The sequence below is a fragment of the Macrobrachium nipponense genome, chromosome 14 (genome assembly GCF_015104395.2).
Source record: "Macrobrachium nipponense isolate FS-2020 chromosome 14, ASM1510439v2, whole genome shotgun sequence".
Lineage (NCBI taxonomy): Eukaryota > Metazoa > Arthropoda > Malacostraca > Decapoda > Palaemonidae > Macrobrachium > Macrobrachium nipponense.
The window spans coordinates 49,570,794-49,591,961 of NC_087207.1; the positions used below are offsets into that span (position 1 = coordinate 49,570,794).

General features: G+C 37.3%; 1 protein-coding gene across 1 annotated transcript in view; it reads left to right on the forward strand.

Annotated features, from left to right (window-relative positions):
- LOC135226219 (cryptochrome-1-like) overlaps nt 1-21,168 on the forward strand; it is a 356,750-nt gene that overhangs the window by 108,270 nt on the left and 227,312 nt on the right. Inside the window, exon 6 of the mRNA XM_064265662.1 lies at nt 15,994-16,120. Coding sequence (XP_064121732.1) covers nt 15,994-16,120 — 127 coding nt within the window. The remainder of the gene's footprint in view (nt 1-15,993; nt 16,121-21,168) is intronic.

Consider the following 21,168-nt stretch of genomic DNA (forward strand, 5'->3'; position numbering starts at 1 on the left):
TGTCCCAGACTGGTGTACAGTACTGCTAGTAAAGATGTAAAAGTATATTAAACTGCCTTTCCTTGGTCATAGTAGCTATTGGTACGAAAAAAGTTACAAGAAATACTTAAGCATAGTTTTCCTCAAGTTAGTTTCAGATTTGTTTTTACTAACCCTTTTACTGTAGGATCACTTTTGAGGGAGAAGCCTGCTCTTCCTGTGGACCTTAATTCGAGTGTCGTTTACTTGTTTACCTGTTCGCAGTGTGGTCTGCGATACGTGGGATCCAGTTCCCTCTGGCTTAGACACAGAATTTTGGAACACAGAGGTCTTTCCGTTAGAACTAGGTTTCCTCTTTCTAAACCACCTTTTTCTGCCATAAGGGAACACAGTTTAGCACAGGACCATCCTTTCACTCACCTAGATTTTAGAGTACTGTCTTTTTGCTCAAATAGACTGGACCTTTTATTTCAGAGTCGCTGTTTATTAAGAAAATGAAACCGGAATTGAACAACAACTCGTCCGGTATTCAACTAGCTATCATATAGTTTCATAGTAGTACACAAAGTGGGTCGTTAGCCAATTTTATTTTTGAGTGTAGTTTGTTTACCTTTCTATTTTTTTATTTTTATTTTTATTTCTGTTTTTGTATGTTTTGCGGTTTGTTTTAGTTTTTTCGTAATTTTTAATATTTAGTTTGTATGTGATGTTCGTTTTATTTTATATTCTTACTGAAGCTTTTAATAAGACAATTCATTTTAATGTAATTTTTTAGTGATTTCTCATCCTTGTCATTTTTTCAGCCTGAAGATGAGGTTTTAAACCTCGAAAGCTCGTTTAATAAAGAATGTTCTTCCTGGTCTTGGCAGTGTTATTTATCATCAAGCTGATATATATATATATATATATATATATATATATATATATATATATATATATATATATATATATATATATATATGGGTAAGCAAAAAATCAAAATTCTAGTAATATTTAATCATTTATCTTCATTTTGAAACAAATTGGAAGTCTCTAGCACAATATTTCAATTTATGGTGAATTTCTGAAAAAAAAACTTTTTCCTTCCCTCCGCGTGCGGTATCGGCCACAAATCTCTGAAATGCTTGAGTCACATTGTCATGATATTTGCACCATTTCATATTAGCCTTTATATAGAGTTCTGTATATGAAAATGTGCACAATTTCATGTAGAATACAACAAAAAATAACTCAGTCGTAGCGATTATAATATTTTAAATATTTCCATATAAATCACGATAAATAGAAAACATTTCGACATTTGGTCACCTTTGACTTGACCGAAATTGGTGAAAAACGCAACTGTAAGCTAAAACTCTTACAGTCTAGTAATAATCAATCATTTATCTTCATTTTGAAACAAATTTGAAGTCTCTACCACAATATTTTGATTTATGGTGAATTTTTGAAAAACACTTTCCTTCCCTCCACGCTCGGAATCTCAGCGGCAAATCTCCGCAATGCTTGAATCACATTGTTGTAATATTTGCACCGTTTCATAATAGCCATTATATAGAGTTCTATATATGAAAATTTGTGCAATTTCATGTAGAATACAACAAAAAATAACTCATGGTTGTGTTGTAGCTTTTATCATTTTTTAAATATTTGCGTATAAATCACGATAAATAGAAAAAATTTGACATTCGGCCACCTTTGACTTGACCAAAATGGTCGAAAAACGTAATTTTAAGCTAAAACTCTTACAGTCTAGTAATATTCAATCATTTATCTGCATTTTGAAACAAATTGGAAGTCTCTAGCACAGTATTTCAATTTTGGTGAATTTTTGATAAAAAAAACTTTTTCTTTCCTTCCGTGCGCGGTATCTCGGCGGCAGGTCTCCGAAATGCTTGAGTCACATTGTCGTAATATTTGCACCGTTTCATATTAGCTGTTACATAGAATTTTATATATGAAAATGTTCGCAATTTCATGTAGAAACAACAAAAAGTAGCTCATGGTTGTAGCTTTTATCATTTTCGAAATATTTGCATATAATTCACAATAAATAGAAAAAATTTGACATTCGGTCAAATTTAACCCTTAAACGCCGAAGCGGTAAAAAAAAAAATGTCTCCCGTGTGCCGGAGACGTTTCAGAGTGAGCGCAGGGCGGGAAAAAATATTTTTTTCAAAAAATCATAGAGCGCTTAGTTTTGAAGATTAAGAAAGTTTCGATTTGTTTTTGGCTCCTTTTTTTGTCATTGCCTGAAGTTTAGTATTCAACCATAGAAATGAAAAAAATTATCATTATCATATATAATAATGCGATATAGATAGCGCAAAAACAAAATTTCATATATAATTGTATTCAAATCGCGCTGTGCGCAAAACGGTTGAAGGTAATACTTCTTTTTTTTTCGTTGTAATGTACACTAAATTGCGATCATTTTGGTATATAACAAATTGTAAAATGATAAAAGCAACACAAGAAAAGAAAAATATTTATCACAAAATAATGCATGAATTCGTAACGCGCAGACGTAAACATTTTTTTTTTCATTTTTTTTTTCAAAAATTCACCATAAATCTAAATATTGTCCTAGAGACTTCCAATTTGTTTCAAAATGAAGACAAATGATTGAATATTACTATACTGTAAGAATATTAGCTTACAAATGCAGTTTTCGACCATATCTGACGAGTTAAAGTTGACTGAATGTCGAATTTTTTTTATATATTTTTTTTTATATGCAATTATTTCGGAAATAAGAAAAGCTACAACTTTCAAATATTTTTCGTTTTATTCTACATGAAATTGCGCACATTTTCATATATAAAACTCTATGAAATGCCTAATATGAAACGGAGCAAATATTCCGAGAATGGGACTTACGCATTTCGGAGATTTGTGGCGGAGAATCCGCGCGCGGAGGGAAGGAAAGTTTTTTTTTTTGTAAATTCACCATAAATTTAAATATTGTGCTAGAGACTTCGAATTTGTTTCACGATGAAGATAAATGACTGATATTACTAGACTGTAAGAGTTTTTATCTTACAATTGCGTTTTCGACCATTTCGGTAGAGTCAAATTTGACCGAACGTGGTTTTTTTTCCATTTATCGTGATTTATATGCAAATATTTCAAAAATGAGAAAAGCTACAACCTTCAACTATTTTTTGTTGTATTATACATGAAATTGCGCACATTTTTCATATATAAAACTTTAGTAACGGCTAATTTAAAATGGTGCAAACATTACCACAATCGCAAGTATGATTTTTTCGGAAGAGTTACCGCCGCGGACGTAAAGAAAATGTTATTTTTTTCATAAATTCACCATAAATCGAAATATTGTGCTAGAGACTTCCAATTAGTTTCAAAATGAAGGTAAATGCTTGAATATAACTATAATATAAGCGTTTTAGCTTACAATTGCGTTTTTCGACCATTTCGGTAGAGTCAAAATTGACCGAAGGTTGAAAATTTGTCACTTATCATTTTTTATATAAAAATATTTCAAAATTGATAAAAGCTACAACCATGGGTTGTTTTTAGTTGTATTGTGCATGAAATTGCGCACATTTTCATATATAAACTTTATGTAACGGCTAATTTAAAATGGTGCAAACATTACCACAATCGCATGTATGATTATTTTCGGAAGAGTTACCGCGCGGACGTAAGGAAAAAGTTTTTTCATAAATTCACCATAAATCGAAATATTGTGCTAGAGACTTCCAATTAGTTGCAAAATTAAGTTAAATGATTGAATATTACTAAAATATAAGATTTTTAGCTTACAATTGCGTTTTTCGACCATTTCGGTAGAGTCAAAGTTGACCGAAGGTTGAAATTTTGGCACTTATCGTTATTTATATGAAAATATCTCAAAACTGATAAAAGCTACAATCATGAGTATTTTTTGGTGTATTCTACATAAAAATGCGCACATTTTCATATATAATACTCCATGTAACGGCTAATTTAAAATGGTAAAAAAATTATGTCAAAGTGACGAAATAATTTCCGAGATGTGTCACAGATACTTTTTAGTGCGGCAAGAAAGAAATTCGCGCTTACGCGCCTGCGTAACGATTGTAAACAAAACAGCACCTTGATCCGTGAACTCCCAGCATCCCCCAAGGCGCGTGATTCAAGAGTTTTCGACTGGTAGGCCTAAAAGTATTTTTCCGCGAATTTTTAAAAAAACTTTTGTATGTCGACGTAAAATACGTCCATTCGGCACCCGAGAGACAAAAAATGTCGACGTAAAATACGTCCCGTCGGCGTTTAAGGGTTAACTTGACTGAAATGGTCGAAAAACGTAATTGTAAGCTAAAACTCTTAGAGTCTAGTAGTATTCAAGCATTTACCTTCATTTTGGAACAAATTGAAAGTCTCTAGCACAATATTTCGATTTATGGTGAATTTAAAAAAAAAAACTTTTTCCTTCCCTCCGATCGCGCGTTATCTCTGCGACAAATCTCCGAAATGCTTCCATCACATTGACGTAATATTTGCACCGTATCATATTAACCGTTTATAATATTCTCATACTGAGGATGTTCTAGGAAATACCGGCTTCTAAATAGTAGGTCTTTATTACTGGAACTCTTACAAACAACTCACAGAAAATACAAGACAAGGAACAGAAGTAAATATGTAAATATGAGAGTAATGAAGGAAACTAGCTCTGAAGCATTGTTAATACAAACAAGTGCAGCTTAACAACTTAAAAGGATTAACAACTTTAAGAATAACAAGCACTTCTACTAAATAAGAAATTCTAAAAATATACATATATTACACTCCTCCCCCTGAAAAGTACACATTGTTTACATCAATGAATACCCTAGTCTATCAGGAGGACGTCTTTCTCTCAAAGGATATCTTCGTTGATTGGTTTCTTTTTTGCTTATGTCCCTTGAACTTAAAGGCTCATTGGTTCCAATGTCGTTGTTGATATTATCACTAGATGCCTGACTGAATATTTTCATCGGTCTCTGGTTCAATCGTAGGTGGTACATCAACTGATGGTAATGCCTCCGGTATTAGGATTTCTTTTGAGGCTTCTGAAGGGCTCAAATTAAGCCAATTATTCAAAGGTAACAGGTGATTGATATGTTTTAGTACCTGCCTGCCATCCACTGATACCCTGTAGTTTACCGATCCTTCAGTTGATATAACTTTTCCTTTTTCCCATGTCCATCCCCCTTTGGCAGCATTCATCCTAACCAGGACAGGATCGTCGACTTCAAAAGTACGATTTCGAACTTCGCGTTGTAAAAACAAGGAAGAAGGCGTAGTCTGTTGAGGTCTGTGGTGTATTATGATAAGAAAAGAGGAATTTAACAACTAATGTCTGGACACTAAATTTTCCCCAATTTTTGCAAAGAAAATTCTTAAAAGTTTGAACCAATCTTTGTACTTGCCCTACTTGCCCTTTACTTTTAGGGGAATATGTTGCACTACACAAGTGCTTAACTCCATTATTTCCCAGAAATTCCGAGAATTCATGAGATACAAACTGACTTCCGTTATCACTAACTAATGTTTTAGATACCCTGTAAGAAGCCATTAACATCCGCAGCACTTCAATGACCTTTGTAGAAGTTGTACAATTCATATGATATATTTCAGGCCGTTTTGAATATGAATCTACGACTAAAAGAAATCTATGATTATCTTTTTCTGCAAAATCTACGTGAATCGTCTCCCAAGGACCTCTTGCTAATGGCCAAGGACTCACTGGCACCTCTTGGGGCATATTCTGATGAATCTGGCATGTTAGACAATTTTTTACCATTTGCTCGATATCATTATCTAATCCTGGCCACCACACGTAACTCCTTGCTTTACTCTTGGTTTTAACAATCCCCATATGATTCTCATGAAGTTCCTCTAACACTCGCCTTCTTAGGCTGGAGGGTATAACTACTCTGCTGCCATGTATGAGACATCCTTGTTCAGTGGATAACTCTCTAAAAATTCTGTGATACGCTTCATAACCCTCAGGACACACTCTTGGCCAGCCGTTTATTACATAATACATCGTCTTACTTAATATGGAATCTTTTTTCGTATACTGCATAATCATCTTGGAAGACACTGGTAATTCATCCATAAAACATACAACATATTCTGACTCTGTGAATTTTGTCTCCTGGCAGGGTAATCTTGATAACATATCGGCATTGGCATGATTTTTACTTGATTTACAACTTATTGTAAAATTATAAGCTGATAGAGCCAAAGCCCATCGCTGAATTCTTGAAGCAGCCACCTCAGGAACACGTTTATCATTGCCAAATAACATAACTAAAGGCTGGTGATCAGTCAGTAACTGGAAATGCGTACCCCACAGATATATTCGAAATTTAGATACGGCAAAGATAATTGCCTAGGCCTCTCTTTCCACCTGTGAGTAATTGCGCTCCGCCACTTTTAGAGACCGAGAAGCGTAAGCAATTGGTCTCTCACTGCCATCAGGCATCAGATGCGAAATAACAGCTCCTAGACCATAAGCTGACGCATCTGCTGCCAACCGTATTTCCAATCTAGAATCGAAATGAACTAAAAAATTAGCAGATGTTAACATCTGTTTTATTTTCTTGAAAGCTCTTTCGCAGTCCTCATTCCACTTGAATTTATTACTTTTTCGGAGTAATTTATGCATTGGCTCTAAAACTGTTGCCAAGTTATCTAAAAACTTCCCATAATACCCAACCATTCCAATCAGTGGTCTCAGCTCTGTAATATTGGTTGGCCTTGGTGCCTTTAATATTGCATCAATTTTTGTTTGAGTCATATGTACACCACTGGCATCAATTGCATGCCCAAGATACTCAACTCTATCTTTCATAAAAGCGCATTTCTTAATCTTAAGCCGAATATTGTGTGTTGACAGCCTATCCAGAACTTTTTTCAGATTTTGAAGGTGATCCGCATTGTTTTTACCTGTTACAATTATATCATCCAGCAAGCATCCACAGTTATCGATGTCACTTAAATGGTATCCATTACTCTCTGGAATATGGCGGGTGCAGAAGCTATACTGTACATCATTCTGTTCACTTTATATATGTAGTCCTTTATGCGTATTAATTGTCAACATTTCCCTAAATTCTGGAGACACTTCCAATTGTTCGTAAGCACGAGAAAGATCTAGCTTGGTAAATTTCTGTCCACCTGCTAATTTAGCAAATAGATCTTGTGTAGTTGGAAAAGGATAAATGTCGACATCAATTGCTTTATTTACTGTAGCCCTGTAATCACCACAAATACAAACACTGCCGTCTGCTTTACCTATACAGACTACTGGAGCAGCCCAACTACTGTGAGTCACTTTAGATATATAATCCCTTGTTCCTCCATTAAATCTAACTGCCTGCTAACTCTTTCTCGCATGGCGTAAGGAACGGGTCTCGCCCGACAAAACTTTGGAGATATACTGTTTTTCATTTTGAAATGGGCTTGAAATCCTTTAATCTTTTCGAAGGAACTCGAAAAACATTAGGGTACGATCTGATGACAGAGAATTCATCTTCCACTTCAAAGATATTTTTCCAGTCAAATTTTAGATTCATTAACCAATCTTGACCCAGTAATGAAGGTCTATCTCCCTCAACAACCTTTAAGGGCAATTGTAACTTTTGATCTTTATACTGTACTAGCATCAGAGCCTCACCCACTATCTTTAAGATTTCAGCTGAATATGTACGTAAAATACTGCTGGAAGGCTTCAGTTTTGCATTAGGATACAGTTTGAAAAATGTTTTGGATCCTATAACAGATACACTAGCCCTGTGTCTAGTTGAAACTTCACTGGTTTCCCATTGAGTAATACCTAAGTCATAATTGCCTTGGAAGAGTTCAGTTTAATGCCATCAATCTGATGTAATTCTAGAATTTTTTCTTGAATCTCATCGTTTAGGTCATCTGATTTCTCCCAGACAGTATTCAAATATCTTGATCTACAAGCACGAGCAACATGTCCAATTTTCTTACATTTACTACACGTAAAACTTCTGAATTTGCAATTTCTGGCAAAATGATTTTTCCTGTTACAACAATAACATCTAAACTCATTTTTGTCCTTGACATTCATAACATTCTTATGATCTGTATTTTTTTCATCTTTAGTGCATTTTGCGGCCTCAACCTGAAGAGTTTCATTGTCCCCCGGTGCTACAGTGAAAGGTCTCAATTCACGTGATGATTTCTTAGTCATCTCAAATGCAACCGCGAGCTCTACAGCCTTAGCGAAATTCAGGTCATTTTTCCTAAGTAGTTCTCTCTGTAATTCTACATCAGCGATCCCTTCCACAAATTTATCTCGTAACGCGTCATTCAGAAAATCTCCATACTGGCATGTAGAGGACATGTTCTTAAGAACAGCCACATAATCAGATATAGTTTCATTGCTTCCTTGACGTCTTCTGTTAAATTTGAATCGTTCTGCAATCACACTACGCACTGGAGAGAAATGATTTTTAAGAACCAAAATTAACTCGCCAAACGTCTTGTAATTCAGATTACTTGGATGGATCAGATCTCTTAATATAGCATAGTTCTTGGGCCCCACCAAAGTTAAAAATACAGCAGTCTTCTTCTCCTCTTCAATGTCATTTACGGTGAAAAACAACTGCACTCTTTCTACATAAACAACAAAGTCTTCCAGATCCGGATTAAAGTCTGCAACATTTCCAAGATAGGGCATCTCGATGTCTGCTGATCACGAAGAATCTGAGTTTTCCTTGTTTTATCCTCCTCGCCAATATAGTATTCCCATCCTGAGGACGTTCTAGGAAATACTGGCTTCTAATTAGGTCTTTATTACTGGAACTCTTACAAACAGCTCACAGAAAATACAAGACAAGGAACAGAAGTAAATATGTAGATATGAGAGTAATGAAGGAAACTAGCTCTGAAGCATTGTTAATACAAACAAGTGCAGCTTAACAACTTAAAAGGATTAACAACTTTAAGAATAACAAGCACTTCTGCTAAATAAGAAATTCTAAACATATACATATATTACACCGTTATATAGAGTTCTATATATGAAAATGTGCATAATTTCAAGTAGAATGAAACAAAAAATAACTCATGGTTGTAGCTTTTATAATTTTTGAAATATTTGCTAGTAAGTCACAATAAATAGAAAAAATTCGGCATTTGGTCAACTTTGACTCGACCGAAATGGTCAAAAAACGCAATTGTAAGCTAAAACTCTTGCAGTCTAGTAATAGTCAAGCATTTATCTTAATTTTGAAATAAATTGGAAGTCTCTAGCACAATATTTCAATTTATGGTGAATTTTTGAAAAAAAAACTTTTTCCTTCCCTCCGTGCATGGTATCTCGGCCACAAATCTCCGAAATGCTTGAGTCACATTGTCGTAATATTTGCACCGTTTCATATTAGCAGTTACATAGAGTTTTATATGTGAAAATGTGTGCAGTTTCATGTAGAATACAACAAAAGATAATTCATGGTCTTAGCTTTTATCATTTTTGAAATATTTGCATATAAATCACGATAAATAGAAAAAATTCGACATTTGGTCAACTTTAACTTGACTGAAATGGTCGAAAAAAGCAATTGTTAGCTAAACCTCTTACAGGCTAGTAATATTCAATCAATTACCTTCATTTTGCAACAAACAGGAAGTCTCTAGCACAATATTTCGATTTATGGTGAATTTTTGAAAAAAAAACTTTTTTACGTTCGCACGTTACGAATTCATGCATCATTTTGTGATAATATTTTCTCTGTGGTGCTTTGACCGTTTTACAATGTGTTATATACCAAAATGACCACAATTTTGTGTACAATACAACAAAAAAGAAATGAACTCATTGGCTTTAACCGTTTTGCTCAGCTCGATTTGTATACAATTATATATGACATTTTTTATCGTGCTGTCATATATTCCAAGATTTATATATGATAATGATATTTTTTTTCATTTCTGATGGTTGCATACTAAAATTCAGTCAATGACAAAAAAGGAGCCAAAAATGAACTTTTAATCTTGAAAACTAAGCGTGGTATGATTTTTTGAAAAAATAAATTTTCTGCTTTGGCGCTCACTCCTGAACTGGCATATGGGAGTCGATTTCTGAAATACCACTTAGGCGTTCAAGGGTTAAGTTCTCACACAACACGATAAAGTAGTACAACGAAATCACTAACATGAATTTATGTTAACAAACTAAATCGTATATGTGAATGAACGAATTCCGCGTGTGTATGATAACGCTGGTGCAAAGCAGTGGCTGAAAAAGAATGCCTTTACATAGAGCACGATGGGAGAGATGCTGACCAATAGGAGAGCAGGATCTTATGGCAGTGACTAGTATCGGGAACCAATGGGAGAGTGGAAGGATGGTGGCGAGTCTACTCACTTGGCGGCGCACGAGTTTTAAAATTGTTCTCGGCGGTCCGAACGAATCTCGGGACTTTACAGCAACAACCTTTCGTAACCTGAATTATTTTCATATGTAGAGGCAAAAACATCTTTGTATTTGCATTCGCAACTTGAATTTTTCGTAAGCTGTGACTTTCGTAAGTTGAGGTACCACTATATTATAATGATTTAAGGTTCATGTATACACTTGGTATATGAACTTTCAAGATAGGCAGTTATAAGCATTTTCATAGGGGGTGGCCAATCATTCACGTATTTTAACTATTCAAGGGGTGTGGGTCCTGGTCCCTATCCCCTGTAAATCTGGGGGTCTACTGTATGCACTCGGGTAGTCTATTCACTTTGCATAGTCTACCTGATGCACAGACTGAAAAGTATAAGTATGAAACACCACATCACTATAATAAGCACAATACTGTATTCCATTATGAAATAAATGTTCATTAGATATACTGTACTGGAAAGAGAATGGGGGCGTAGTAAGTGCCAAAGTCTTTCATAATACAATACGTAGACTAAAGAATTATTCATACACAACTCAACAATGCTTTAAACAGATATAGAAAATATCCCTGGTGTACAGTAATTTAGTGTAATCTTACACTGAATGTGAATATATATAAACTAGAGTGGATTAACAAAAAACATATCAATACAGTACCAAACCTTATTAGAAATTGTACTGTAAATTGTATGCAATCTGGCCTTGAGGAGAGTTGTGTGAAGTGTAGTGAGACCCAAATGTGGTTTTGGTGACTTGTAACATTTTAATCCACATCAGATTCATTGGATTCTATTGGTAATGAATTAAACTGCAGTGTTTCAACCTCATGGATTATGGATGTGGTAGGGTGAGGTAGCTGCACTTCCTTAAATCTTAAACTCCATAATTTAAAAGAATTTACTAAGCCAATGAGGCAGAGAAGCATGGTGCAGTCACTTGACAAAAATCACAAGGAACAGTGTTTGTATCGCTGATTAACAATGATTAACTCCTATAGAACTAGAATTTAGAGCTATCCAGTAGAGTGACTCTTTGCACTGAAATACAGTACAGTATACATATGCATACAATTTCACTATATATCTAGACCTGTTAGATTTTATATTAGTAACCTATCCAGTAATTCCATAGCTAAGTTTAACTTGTTCAGCTGCTAAAATTTTGAAATGTGTTGGTCGCACTAATTGTTTTGGGTAGGTGACAAAAGTCCCTCCCACTTTCGGGGTATAGAGACGAATAACACAGCATTGGCAGTTTCGAATTGAGAGTTGATATACGGTTCAAGATGATATAGTGGAGACCATGGGCAATTGGGCTCTTCAGTTAAAGTCCTAATGGACAAAATGAGTGCTTCTGAGCACCTGAAAACTCATAGTGTTAGTGAGCTGGTGGATGAAGTGTTATTGGAGGAGGTGGCTGCTCATCCCTCAATGCTCCTAGGCAAAGGTCACTGGCATACTCCCCTAAACCTGAGAGGGGAAGAGTCAAACTGGAAACCTAAGGGAGGTCAGAGGGGTCTGCCCACAGGCAGCCGTCCCCTTGGTTCAGCCTGTTGACAAATCCCAGGCTGCAGCCAAGATTCATTGGAAAGTTCTCCTAATGAATATTCATGAGTTGTCATTGAGTTCAGAGGGATCAAGTCCCAGATTTCACAGACAAGTCGCGCGCCCTCAAGAGGCGTGTAGGGGTAGAGACGCAACCACCCTCAGTGCCTTGCAAGAAGCAGAGAGAGCCTCTCCCTTCTTGCAGTCACGAGGATAGTCCAGAACAGTTTTTTTTAGATCATCCTGAGCCAGAGGATCTTCTCTCTTCATTGAGGCGTTCTTTTTCTTGTAAGCACCGAGCTTCTGCCAACGTGTTCATACTCCCAACTGTGTCAGAAGCTCTTTTGGAAGTAAAGTGTTTAGTGTCTCCCTAGTACCCAGCAACTCCTGAGGTCTTTTTGTCGCCCAAGCGCCCAGCAGCAGTAGATCATCCACTGCTGCCCATTCTTGAATGTTCTCTGGCACCCAAACACCTTCAGTGCCCAGTGTGCTATCGATGACGAAGAAGCCTCCTTCTCAGCGCCTAGCAGTATCTAAGCCCCCAGCGGTGCCAGCTCTCCCAGATTCTCCAGTTCAACAAATTTCAACTTTGTCCAGGACTCCTGCTGTTCAACTTCAGGCACCCTCAATGACAGACACACATATACCCTGCCCAGAATAAGGTGGACTATATTCTGAGCCCACTCAAGAAGGCTCCCTTGTCCCCTCAAACTTCAGCACCTGTATCATTATCTCCAGTTCCTTTGGAAGACGAAGAGGTAGTAGTTCAAGAAGCTCCCACCTCTGCATATGCTTTGGTATTGAAGTTCCTGCTCTTGACTTTCCCAGGATATTTTTCTCAGGCTACTCCTCCTCCTCCATCTTCTACTTTTTTTATGGGCACCCTGTCACCTTGGGTTCCACAAGGTTACCTATGATGGTACCTAAGATGGTTTTGTTTTCTTCAGCGAAGAAAGCCTTTAATGAAATGGAAGGGTTAGCAGAAGAAAGGGGACAAGGCAGAACAGCTTTCAGTTTACCTCCTCCTAGGTTATCCAGCAGGAGATACCTTTTACATGCTACAGGCGAAGCTCCCTTGCTGGGAGTTTCTGCCACCTCCCAGGGGGACTTCTCTGGGCTTGTGGATGCAGGGAGTAGATTGGCGTTTGCCTCTGCAAAGATAATGTTTTCCGTGTTGGAGTTAGCTCATCTTTTGAAAAAACTCTTCAAGGTGTTTGAGGTTATGAGCTTTCTAGATTGGCCAATGGGTACTTGGCTTGCAAGATCAAGGATTTCTCAGTTGTACCCGAGGATTATGCCTCAGATTGGCTCAGTACACTCTCTATTGTATTGACAAGGGAATCAGGGATGGTTTCTTTGAGTTAGCCTCACTCTAAACCATGGGTATCTTAAGAAAAGAGTTTTGGTGCTCTTTAACATCAAAAGGAGTCTCATCTTCTCAGTAGTTGGCTCTTATGTATTCGCCATTAGATTGCCACCGTTTGTTCCCTCTGGGTATAGCCTCAGACCTACAGAAGGAGAGCACTCAAAACCATTTAGTGCAGTCTTTTAGGCTCCTTAGGGAGACAGTTTGTTCAGTTAATGTGTTTTGTAATTTTGAGTATTCATGTTTTCTGCTATTTGTCCTCCTCCTCTGTTGCCACTTTCAGAGATATCCTCACTCTTAAGGTAAAGTTCCACATTTAACTACATATGTACGTACATGTACGTAAAGTATTTCTAGTACCATGTGCACTAATACACTTTATTTACAGGTACGTACTACAATAAAGGTTATATTAGGTATTGAGTGGTTCAAATTGTTGTATTTCATTGTTTATTGGTCAATTTAGCTTTATTATAAAATTTACTGTGGTGTTTTTGTAGGGCTTGGAACGAGTTTAGCAATTTACATGCAAAACGTAGTTCAAGATACGAAAAAATCTGGTTACGAAGGCTGCTTTGGAACGGATTAATTTTGTATCCTGAGGCACTACTGTACTTAAATGGCTGTCAGGACCATGGTGTGAACCCATGCATTCACTCTTCTTTAGAGATTTAACCAGAAAGACTATTTTCTAGTTGCTCTGGTAACAGCAAAATGAGTTAACTACATGTTTTAGACAGGAAAGTTAGTTTTCCTTGGGAAATGCAGTATGCTCATTTTCTTTGGGATTCTTGGAAAAGAACAAAACTCCATCTCAACTATGGCCTCATTATTTTATTATTAGAGTCTGTCAAATATTTGGGCCCAGAAGAAGAGGAAAGAACTTTGTGCCCAGTGAGGGCACTTAAAAATTACCTTCAGAGAACAGAGGGAACTCGTGAACCTTGAACAGTTTGTGTTGTTCGGTTAAGAACCCTTCATGCCCTCTCGCGAAGAATGCCATGGCATTCTTCCTTAAAGATCTCATCTCAGAAACTCATTCTGTACTAGAAGAGGAGTTTTCCCTTGTGTAAAGTGAAAGCCCGTGAAATAAGAGCAGTCGCAACTTCTTTGGCATTCAGATGTAATATATCCCCCTCGTCTATTTTACAAGGGACTTTCTTGAAATGTAAATCAGTTTTCACTTTACATTATCTATACAATATAGAGACGGTTTACGATACCCGCAGTACCTTGGGTCTGCTTACAGCAGCTGGTGTGGTGTAGGGGGAGGGAGTGGAGTGAGTAATTCTCCCTTCTTATTTTCTCTTCACTTTGACTATAGGGTGTTGAGTCATAGGGAAGTCTGGAAGTACTGAGTGCATGGAGTACCCTCCAGTCTTGTTTGTTTTTAATGGTAGGGTATTGGTGATTTTATTCATTTATAGGGTAAAGGTGATGGAGTTTTTAATCTGGTTGTTTGTGGTACTGCACTCTGGGGAGTTTTTAATCTGCTTGTTTGTGGTACTGCACTCTGGGCAGGGGCAAATTTGTGTTGATTGCTAGCCATGGGAATCATCCTTTGCTGCTAAGTCCCTGCTAAAGTAGCAGGCACTCCACGGCTAGACTACCACGCCTCTACTAGGTAAGATGAGTGTTGAACTAGAGGCAACATTTATTTACCTGCAGCAGCTCTCTTATCAGGTAAGGAAACAACAAACATTGTGTCAATCTTAGTAGTCTTTTCTACTTTCAAGTTCGTTACCATGCTTAATGTTATGTGATAGATATGTCCATGTATCCTATCTATCAATGTGGTAATCAGCTATGCAAGTTACTTATATAAAAAATGGTATTTTTATATTAAAATTAGATTGTATATATACTTACCCAGTACAGTAATTACATGATTGGAGGCCACCCTCCTTGCCTTGCATGGACACAAAGTGCATAAGCAAATTGAGCTCTCTGGTGGTGGTGTTCTCTATACAATGAAAGTGGGCGAGGGTCTTGTGACCTTCCCAAAACAATTAGTGCGACCTGCAAATTTCAAAATTTTAGCTGCAGAACGAGTGAAACTTTATGTAATTACTTCGTAAGTATATATATAATCTCATTTTATTATAAAAATAGCATATTTCTGAGCTTGTGATTGCCAGATGGCCAGAATTAATCTTCTCTCTTTTTTTTAAATTGTGTAAATTTAACTGTATTGCAATTACATTACAGTATGTAACTATACTGTACTGCACTTACATTACAGTATGTAACTGTACTGCACACTGTAGTTAAAACTAGTAACACATAAAAAATAACCAAACACTTTGGTAGTATTTGCAAAAGTAAAAATACAAAAGATCAATATAATACATAGCACAGATTCTTTATGAGGTAGACAGCAGACTAAATAACCAGTTCAAACACTCACAGATTTAGACAGGAAAGTATCAACATGTGCAGTCATTTTAGCATCCAATAAATCAAGCATGCTTACTGGATTATTCAGTTAAGGATGATATAATTTTATTGTTGATGACCATGAGTGAATCTGTAGAGAATGTAATGTGATAAGGTCCATTAAGTTGAGATGGCGCTATACTAAGTAATTCTAGCATCAACCTCACCTTTGTAAGTGCAGAACAGATAGATGTACAGTACTTCTTACCTTAAAAGATGTCTAAATCATTTGCTTTCTTATGTTTCAGGTTTTTCTGGGAAGTACAAGAAGTTTACTTTAAATTGCATAAAGGGTTGCCTCCCCCATCTCATTCACTCACAGCACAGCTTATATGGCGAGAATTCTTTTATTGTATGTCTGCAAAGAATCCAAAGGTAAGTTCAATAAATGTCACTCTTAGAACCAATTTATTGCTACTTTACAAGAGATATTCTTGTGGGTTTCAAACTAATTTTGAAGATCTTGGTTCTTCGCCATCTGATTTAGATTAAAGATAACTTTTGACTTGCTGTGAATAAGATTTAAGGCTGAATATAAGGTTTTATATTATTTTAAAAACTTGTCATTTTTCAAGTATCATTATACAGACCACTGGTTTACAAAAATAGAGTTTGCTGTAGCTATTGTTAGCACCCTAAGACAGAATGAAAATGAAACTGAAGTAAGAAACATTTTAAGTACTCTTGTTTTGCTTAAAATTTGAATTTGAAGCAGTTTCACTTTGTTTTTAGAAAATTTTCTAAATGTGCATGCATGAACTGAACATAATGATATAATGATGACTCATGATGCCCTTGAGATATACAGTACGTTCACTCACCCTTGCTGTACTGAGTGAGCTAGATTGTCTCAATGTTATGTGAAACTGCAGCGCATATACTAAAAGAACCATTATAATGCTGCACGTTTACCGAAAACCCTGGTGTGTTGGCCAAACATTTTTGTACCTTTTCCTCCCAGTACCAATGACTGTTTTCTTTCTAAACTTTGTTGTTTTCTTTCAAAACTTTGTGGATAATTGCGAAAGAAATCTTGTATTATCTGATTTTGTAAAAAGATAATGAGGCATGCAACTGGTAAGTCTTGCACATAACTCTAGTATGTAGAGCATAGTACTTGGTCACAAGAGGTTGTCGGGAGGATGAAGCAGTGGTGCCGTAGGTACTTTTGCATTATGCAAATTGGCAATTACAGACTCCGTTGGGTTTTTTAAAAGAAAACTTTATTTATGGGACATCAAATTATAATTCATGGCGATATTTCAGTTAATTGTTGACGAAAACAGCATATGAAAATATTAAGACAATGTGACGTCGCTTCCCTCGTGTTGCCAAATCAGCATTTACTGTGAGGGGATGTTGAGGGGAAAATAAGTAGTTTTTGGGTCAGCTACAGTTTTTCATGTCATGATGAGCCTTGGCAATACATAAATTATAAGACAAGTAAAAAAAAACTAAAATTTTGAAAAAGAATGTCAACTAATTTTTGCTCACGTCCTCATGTATGATTATAACTTATTGTTTCCAAAAGAAGCATTATCTCTGAACTGTGCTGTTTATAAGAAAAACAAAATTGGGAAATACCACAGTGGATTATAACAGGTAGGTCTAAGGAAAGGTAACTCACAATCCGTGAGTCACCTTCGAGAAACAGAAATATGTCAACTGTGTAAGGAGACCGGGGGTCCTCTTTTTAACCGAATTCTATGGATCACCTAGAGCCAACTATTTTACTGTACACTATTCTGATTTAAATAATACATACAACATTTAAATCATATTAAACATAATACCGAAATGTACCACAATTCTTTGAATTGCGCTGTATATTTTTAATATTTGAATACTACTAGGTTATGTTTAATATACTTTGTAAAAGGGGTCTTGTTTATTTTTAAATTTCAAATAAGGTGTACTTTATTGGTATGTGCAGTAGATTCAAATCAATTGCACCATGAAATATAGGGTACATCAATAGTATTGTCAAATAATTCACCATCATTTTCAGCATCCTAAAACACTTTATGTACATACGTATCATATTTTTAAATCATTTTAGAACAAAAATTTCATAAAATGTACAGTCTGCGCAAAATGTCAATGCACATACTGTACCCATTTGACCCAATACATACAGTTCAACGTTCTCTCGTTTGTGGGTGTTTTGCATGTGGCACAGTACATATACACTACTACAGACTGAGAAATATCTGCTTCTCCTAAGTGTCAGAGACCCGTACTGTTAATGACAAATAAGGAGAAAGTAGACATGATTGTCATGTTGAGGGCAGAAGTCATGGAGAACAGTAGCAGCTCATTACCATGTGACTGAATGTGCAGTTTCCCTTCCCCCTGATTGTGTGCCAAAGTGGAATATAATAGGCAATCTATGGATCCAGGACAACAGTTGCGTTGTTTCAGTTGTAATAGGCAGGGGCAGACCAAGAAACATTGCAGAGTAAAATACTGTAGAGTATGCAAAAGTGGAGATCACTTTTGGTGGTCTTGTCTGTCTCAGAAGCAGAGGGATGCAAGACCCACACCCCAGAACTATGGAAGTTCAGGTACAAAGTTCCCCAAGCATTTTACTCAGAGGGACCTAGAGATCGGTGACAATTTTGGAAACCCGATCAACAAAAAGGGTACAGATGACTTCTACGTGCTATTGCAGTCTCATGGGGGATGCCCCAGAGCCCAGTGGATACTACAAGGAACAGTGGGTGATGTAAAAATCCCAATTTTTGTAGATATGGGAGTTTCAGTTAATTTAATGGACTATGGTTTATATCAGCCCATGCTTTCCCAATAACTCTCTGAAACCCTCAACAGAGACGGTGTGTGATGTGTGAGTCCATAGATTAAATATCTTGGGTTTTATAAGAGTAGTTCACTCAGGGTGACCTGGTGTTAGTAGAACCATTTTTGGTGATAATAGGGGCTGTTGAGCAACAAACTTTTATTGGGCCATCCTGCATGCAGGAGAAACAGGATATTGGTCCATAAAGGTGTTATTGGCATAGCAATTGGAATACCGGGTGTTTTTATTCCAAATGTGGGTGTACGTGGAACTGAGGTAATAAAGGATACTGAGTTTAACATGGGTGATATTGGAGATACTACTGGTGATATTGGTAACAATGTTGATACTGATACTAACAAGGGGGTTGGTGATGGTATGGGGGATACTTAAATAAACATGGGTGATATTCATGTGGATGTGGAACATGAGGTGAATAACCAGTCACAGGAGGGCGCTGCGTATGATGGCCCTGGAGATAATATACAGTCAAACCTCAGTTTTCTTATGTTTTGGTTTTTGTAAACTTTTTTTATTCTTCAAAATTTTGTCTCGGTTAGTGTACTTATCCTTGGTTTTCGTACACTTGGAAACGCTCCATCCGGCCCAGCGTGTGGCCAGGCCTGTATCAAGCGTCCAAACAAAGCATCCCATTCTTCTCTCATGACCTATTCTGGCTTTGTTTCTCACTGAACAAGCATCACCGCACTCTCAGTACTCATCACAGAATGTTCGTTGTTATTGTGCAAATTTTTCCATTCAAACTCATTGCAAAGAAGCCATCATGGGGTCAAAGAAAGTTGCAAGTGCCAGCCCTTCAGTAAAAAAGACCAGAAATACGATTAAATTCAAGAAAAATTGTAGCGAAGTTTTAAAGTGGTGCACGTGTAGCTGATCTCACTAGTATGTACAGCAAGTCAGTGTTGACAATCAGCTCTATCCTAGCAAAGAAACATGAAATCAATGCAGTTGATGTTGCGAAAGGGGTCACGTCATTATCAAAACGAGATCACAACTAGTGGATGATGTTGAGAAGCTGTTGTTGGTGTGGATCAATGAAAAGCAGTTAGTGGGGGATATTGTATCTGAAGCGATCATTTGTGAGAAAGCTAGGATGTTTCATGCTAATTTAAGTAAGAAAATGCCAACAACAAGTGCTGCTCATAGCAATTTCAAGACCAGCAGAGGCTGGTTTGAAGAATTTAAAAAGTGTTCAGGCATACATAGTGTCGCATGGCATGGGGAGGCTGCAAGTTCAGATAAACATGCCTCCAAAGAATTCATTGATGAATTCAGAGTATCCCCCTAGATGTTGACCCCTTGGTGTGGGTACGGGACTTAGGGACCAGCAGCTGGGCCCTGATGCTTGGTGGGGATGCTTTCTCACTGGTCCTTGGGACCCAGCTGTTGGTCAAACAAAATTAGTCAGTCTTTTCCTCCTGCTGTAAATTTTTCCTGTTTTTCTACCTCCTCCTCCTGTTAGGTGTGGATTTTATGTTGATGACTTATGGCTAGTTTCTGGATATGATTTAACTTGTGCTTTGGTTTTGATGGAAGGCATGCTGCCTCACCTGTCGAACTCGAGTACCCAACATGGTCAAGCGAGGGGAAAGTTTCATGTCAAACCCTGCCCTCGGTGCCGGGTCATGAGCTCGATGGATATCATGACACCTTAGCACTAAGGGTGAGGTGTATATCTGGGTACCCATAGGGCAGCCCTTGTGTAAGGGATGACCCCGTCCCCCTGATGTGGCTCCGTGGTGGGTATGGGGGTTACCTGGACGAATGATATCTTTTTGTATTTATGGCAACCCCCCTTCTTTTATCCTCTGACCCTGGCATGGAAATGGACTTGGCAGTGGTAATTCGGGTTTGAACATCGTTATAATGGAACCTTTTTCTTCTGTTTTGGAAAGAAAGAAAAATGCAAAATTGAATTCAAGAAACTTAGATATTCAAAGGAATAATATGTATTGCAGAATATCAGTGTACAGGCAGTCCCCGGGTTACGATGGGGGTTCCGTTCTTGAGACGTGTCTTGAGCGCCAAACGCGGTTTATGTCTTTCAGTTTGGCTTTTAGAAGAACATCCGTTACTGAAACGAACTGGAGAGAGCCTAAGCTTCTTTCTTGGTTCCTCCGGGACGTCTGCTTGTACTTGAGAAATTGCCTGGTTGCTTTGGCTATTTCTTTCCTCTTCAACGGCGGAATTGATAGAGTGTGAGATTTCAAGTCCCATTGAATGCCTAACCACTGAAAGCGAGACTCCGGTGTTAGCCGGGACTTGGTCTTGTTTATCTGGAAGCCCAGATGTTCCAGAAACTGGATCACTTTGACCGTTGCTTTGTGGCATTCTTTGATGCTTGTGGCCCATACGAGCCAATCGTCCAGATAAGCTACTTGCATTATTCCTTGTGACCTCAGTTCTTGACCGACTGTCTCCGCCAGTTTTGTAAATATCCTGATCCTGGGGGCTACGTTGAGCCCGAACGGCATTACTTTGAAAGAGAATGCCTGGTTTCCTAGCCTGAAGCCTAGAACGGGCAGAAGTGTCTTGCTACTGGAACATGATAGTAGGCATCTGTAAGATCTATAGAAGTGGTGACGGCCCCACGGGGAAGTAAGGT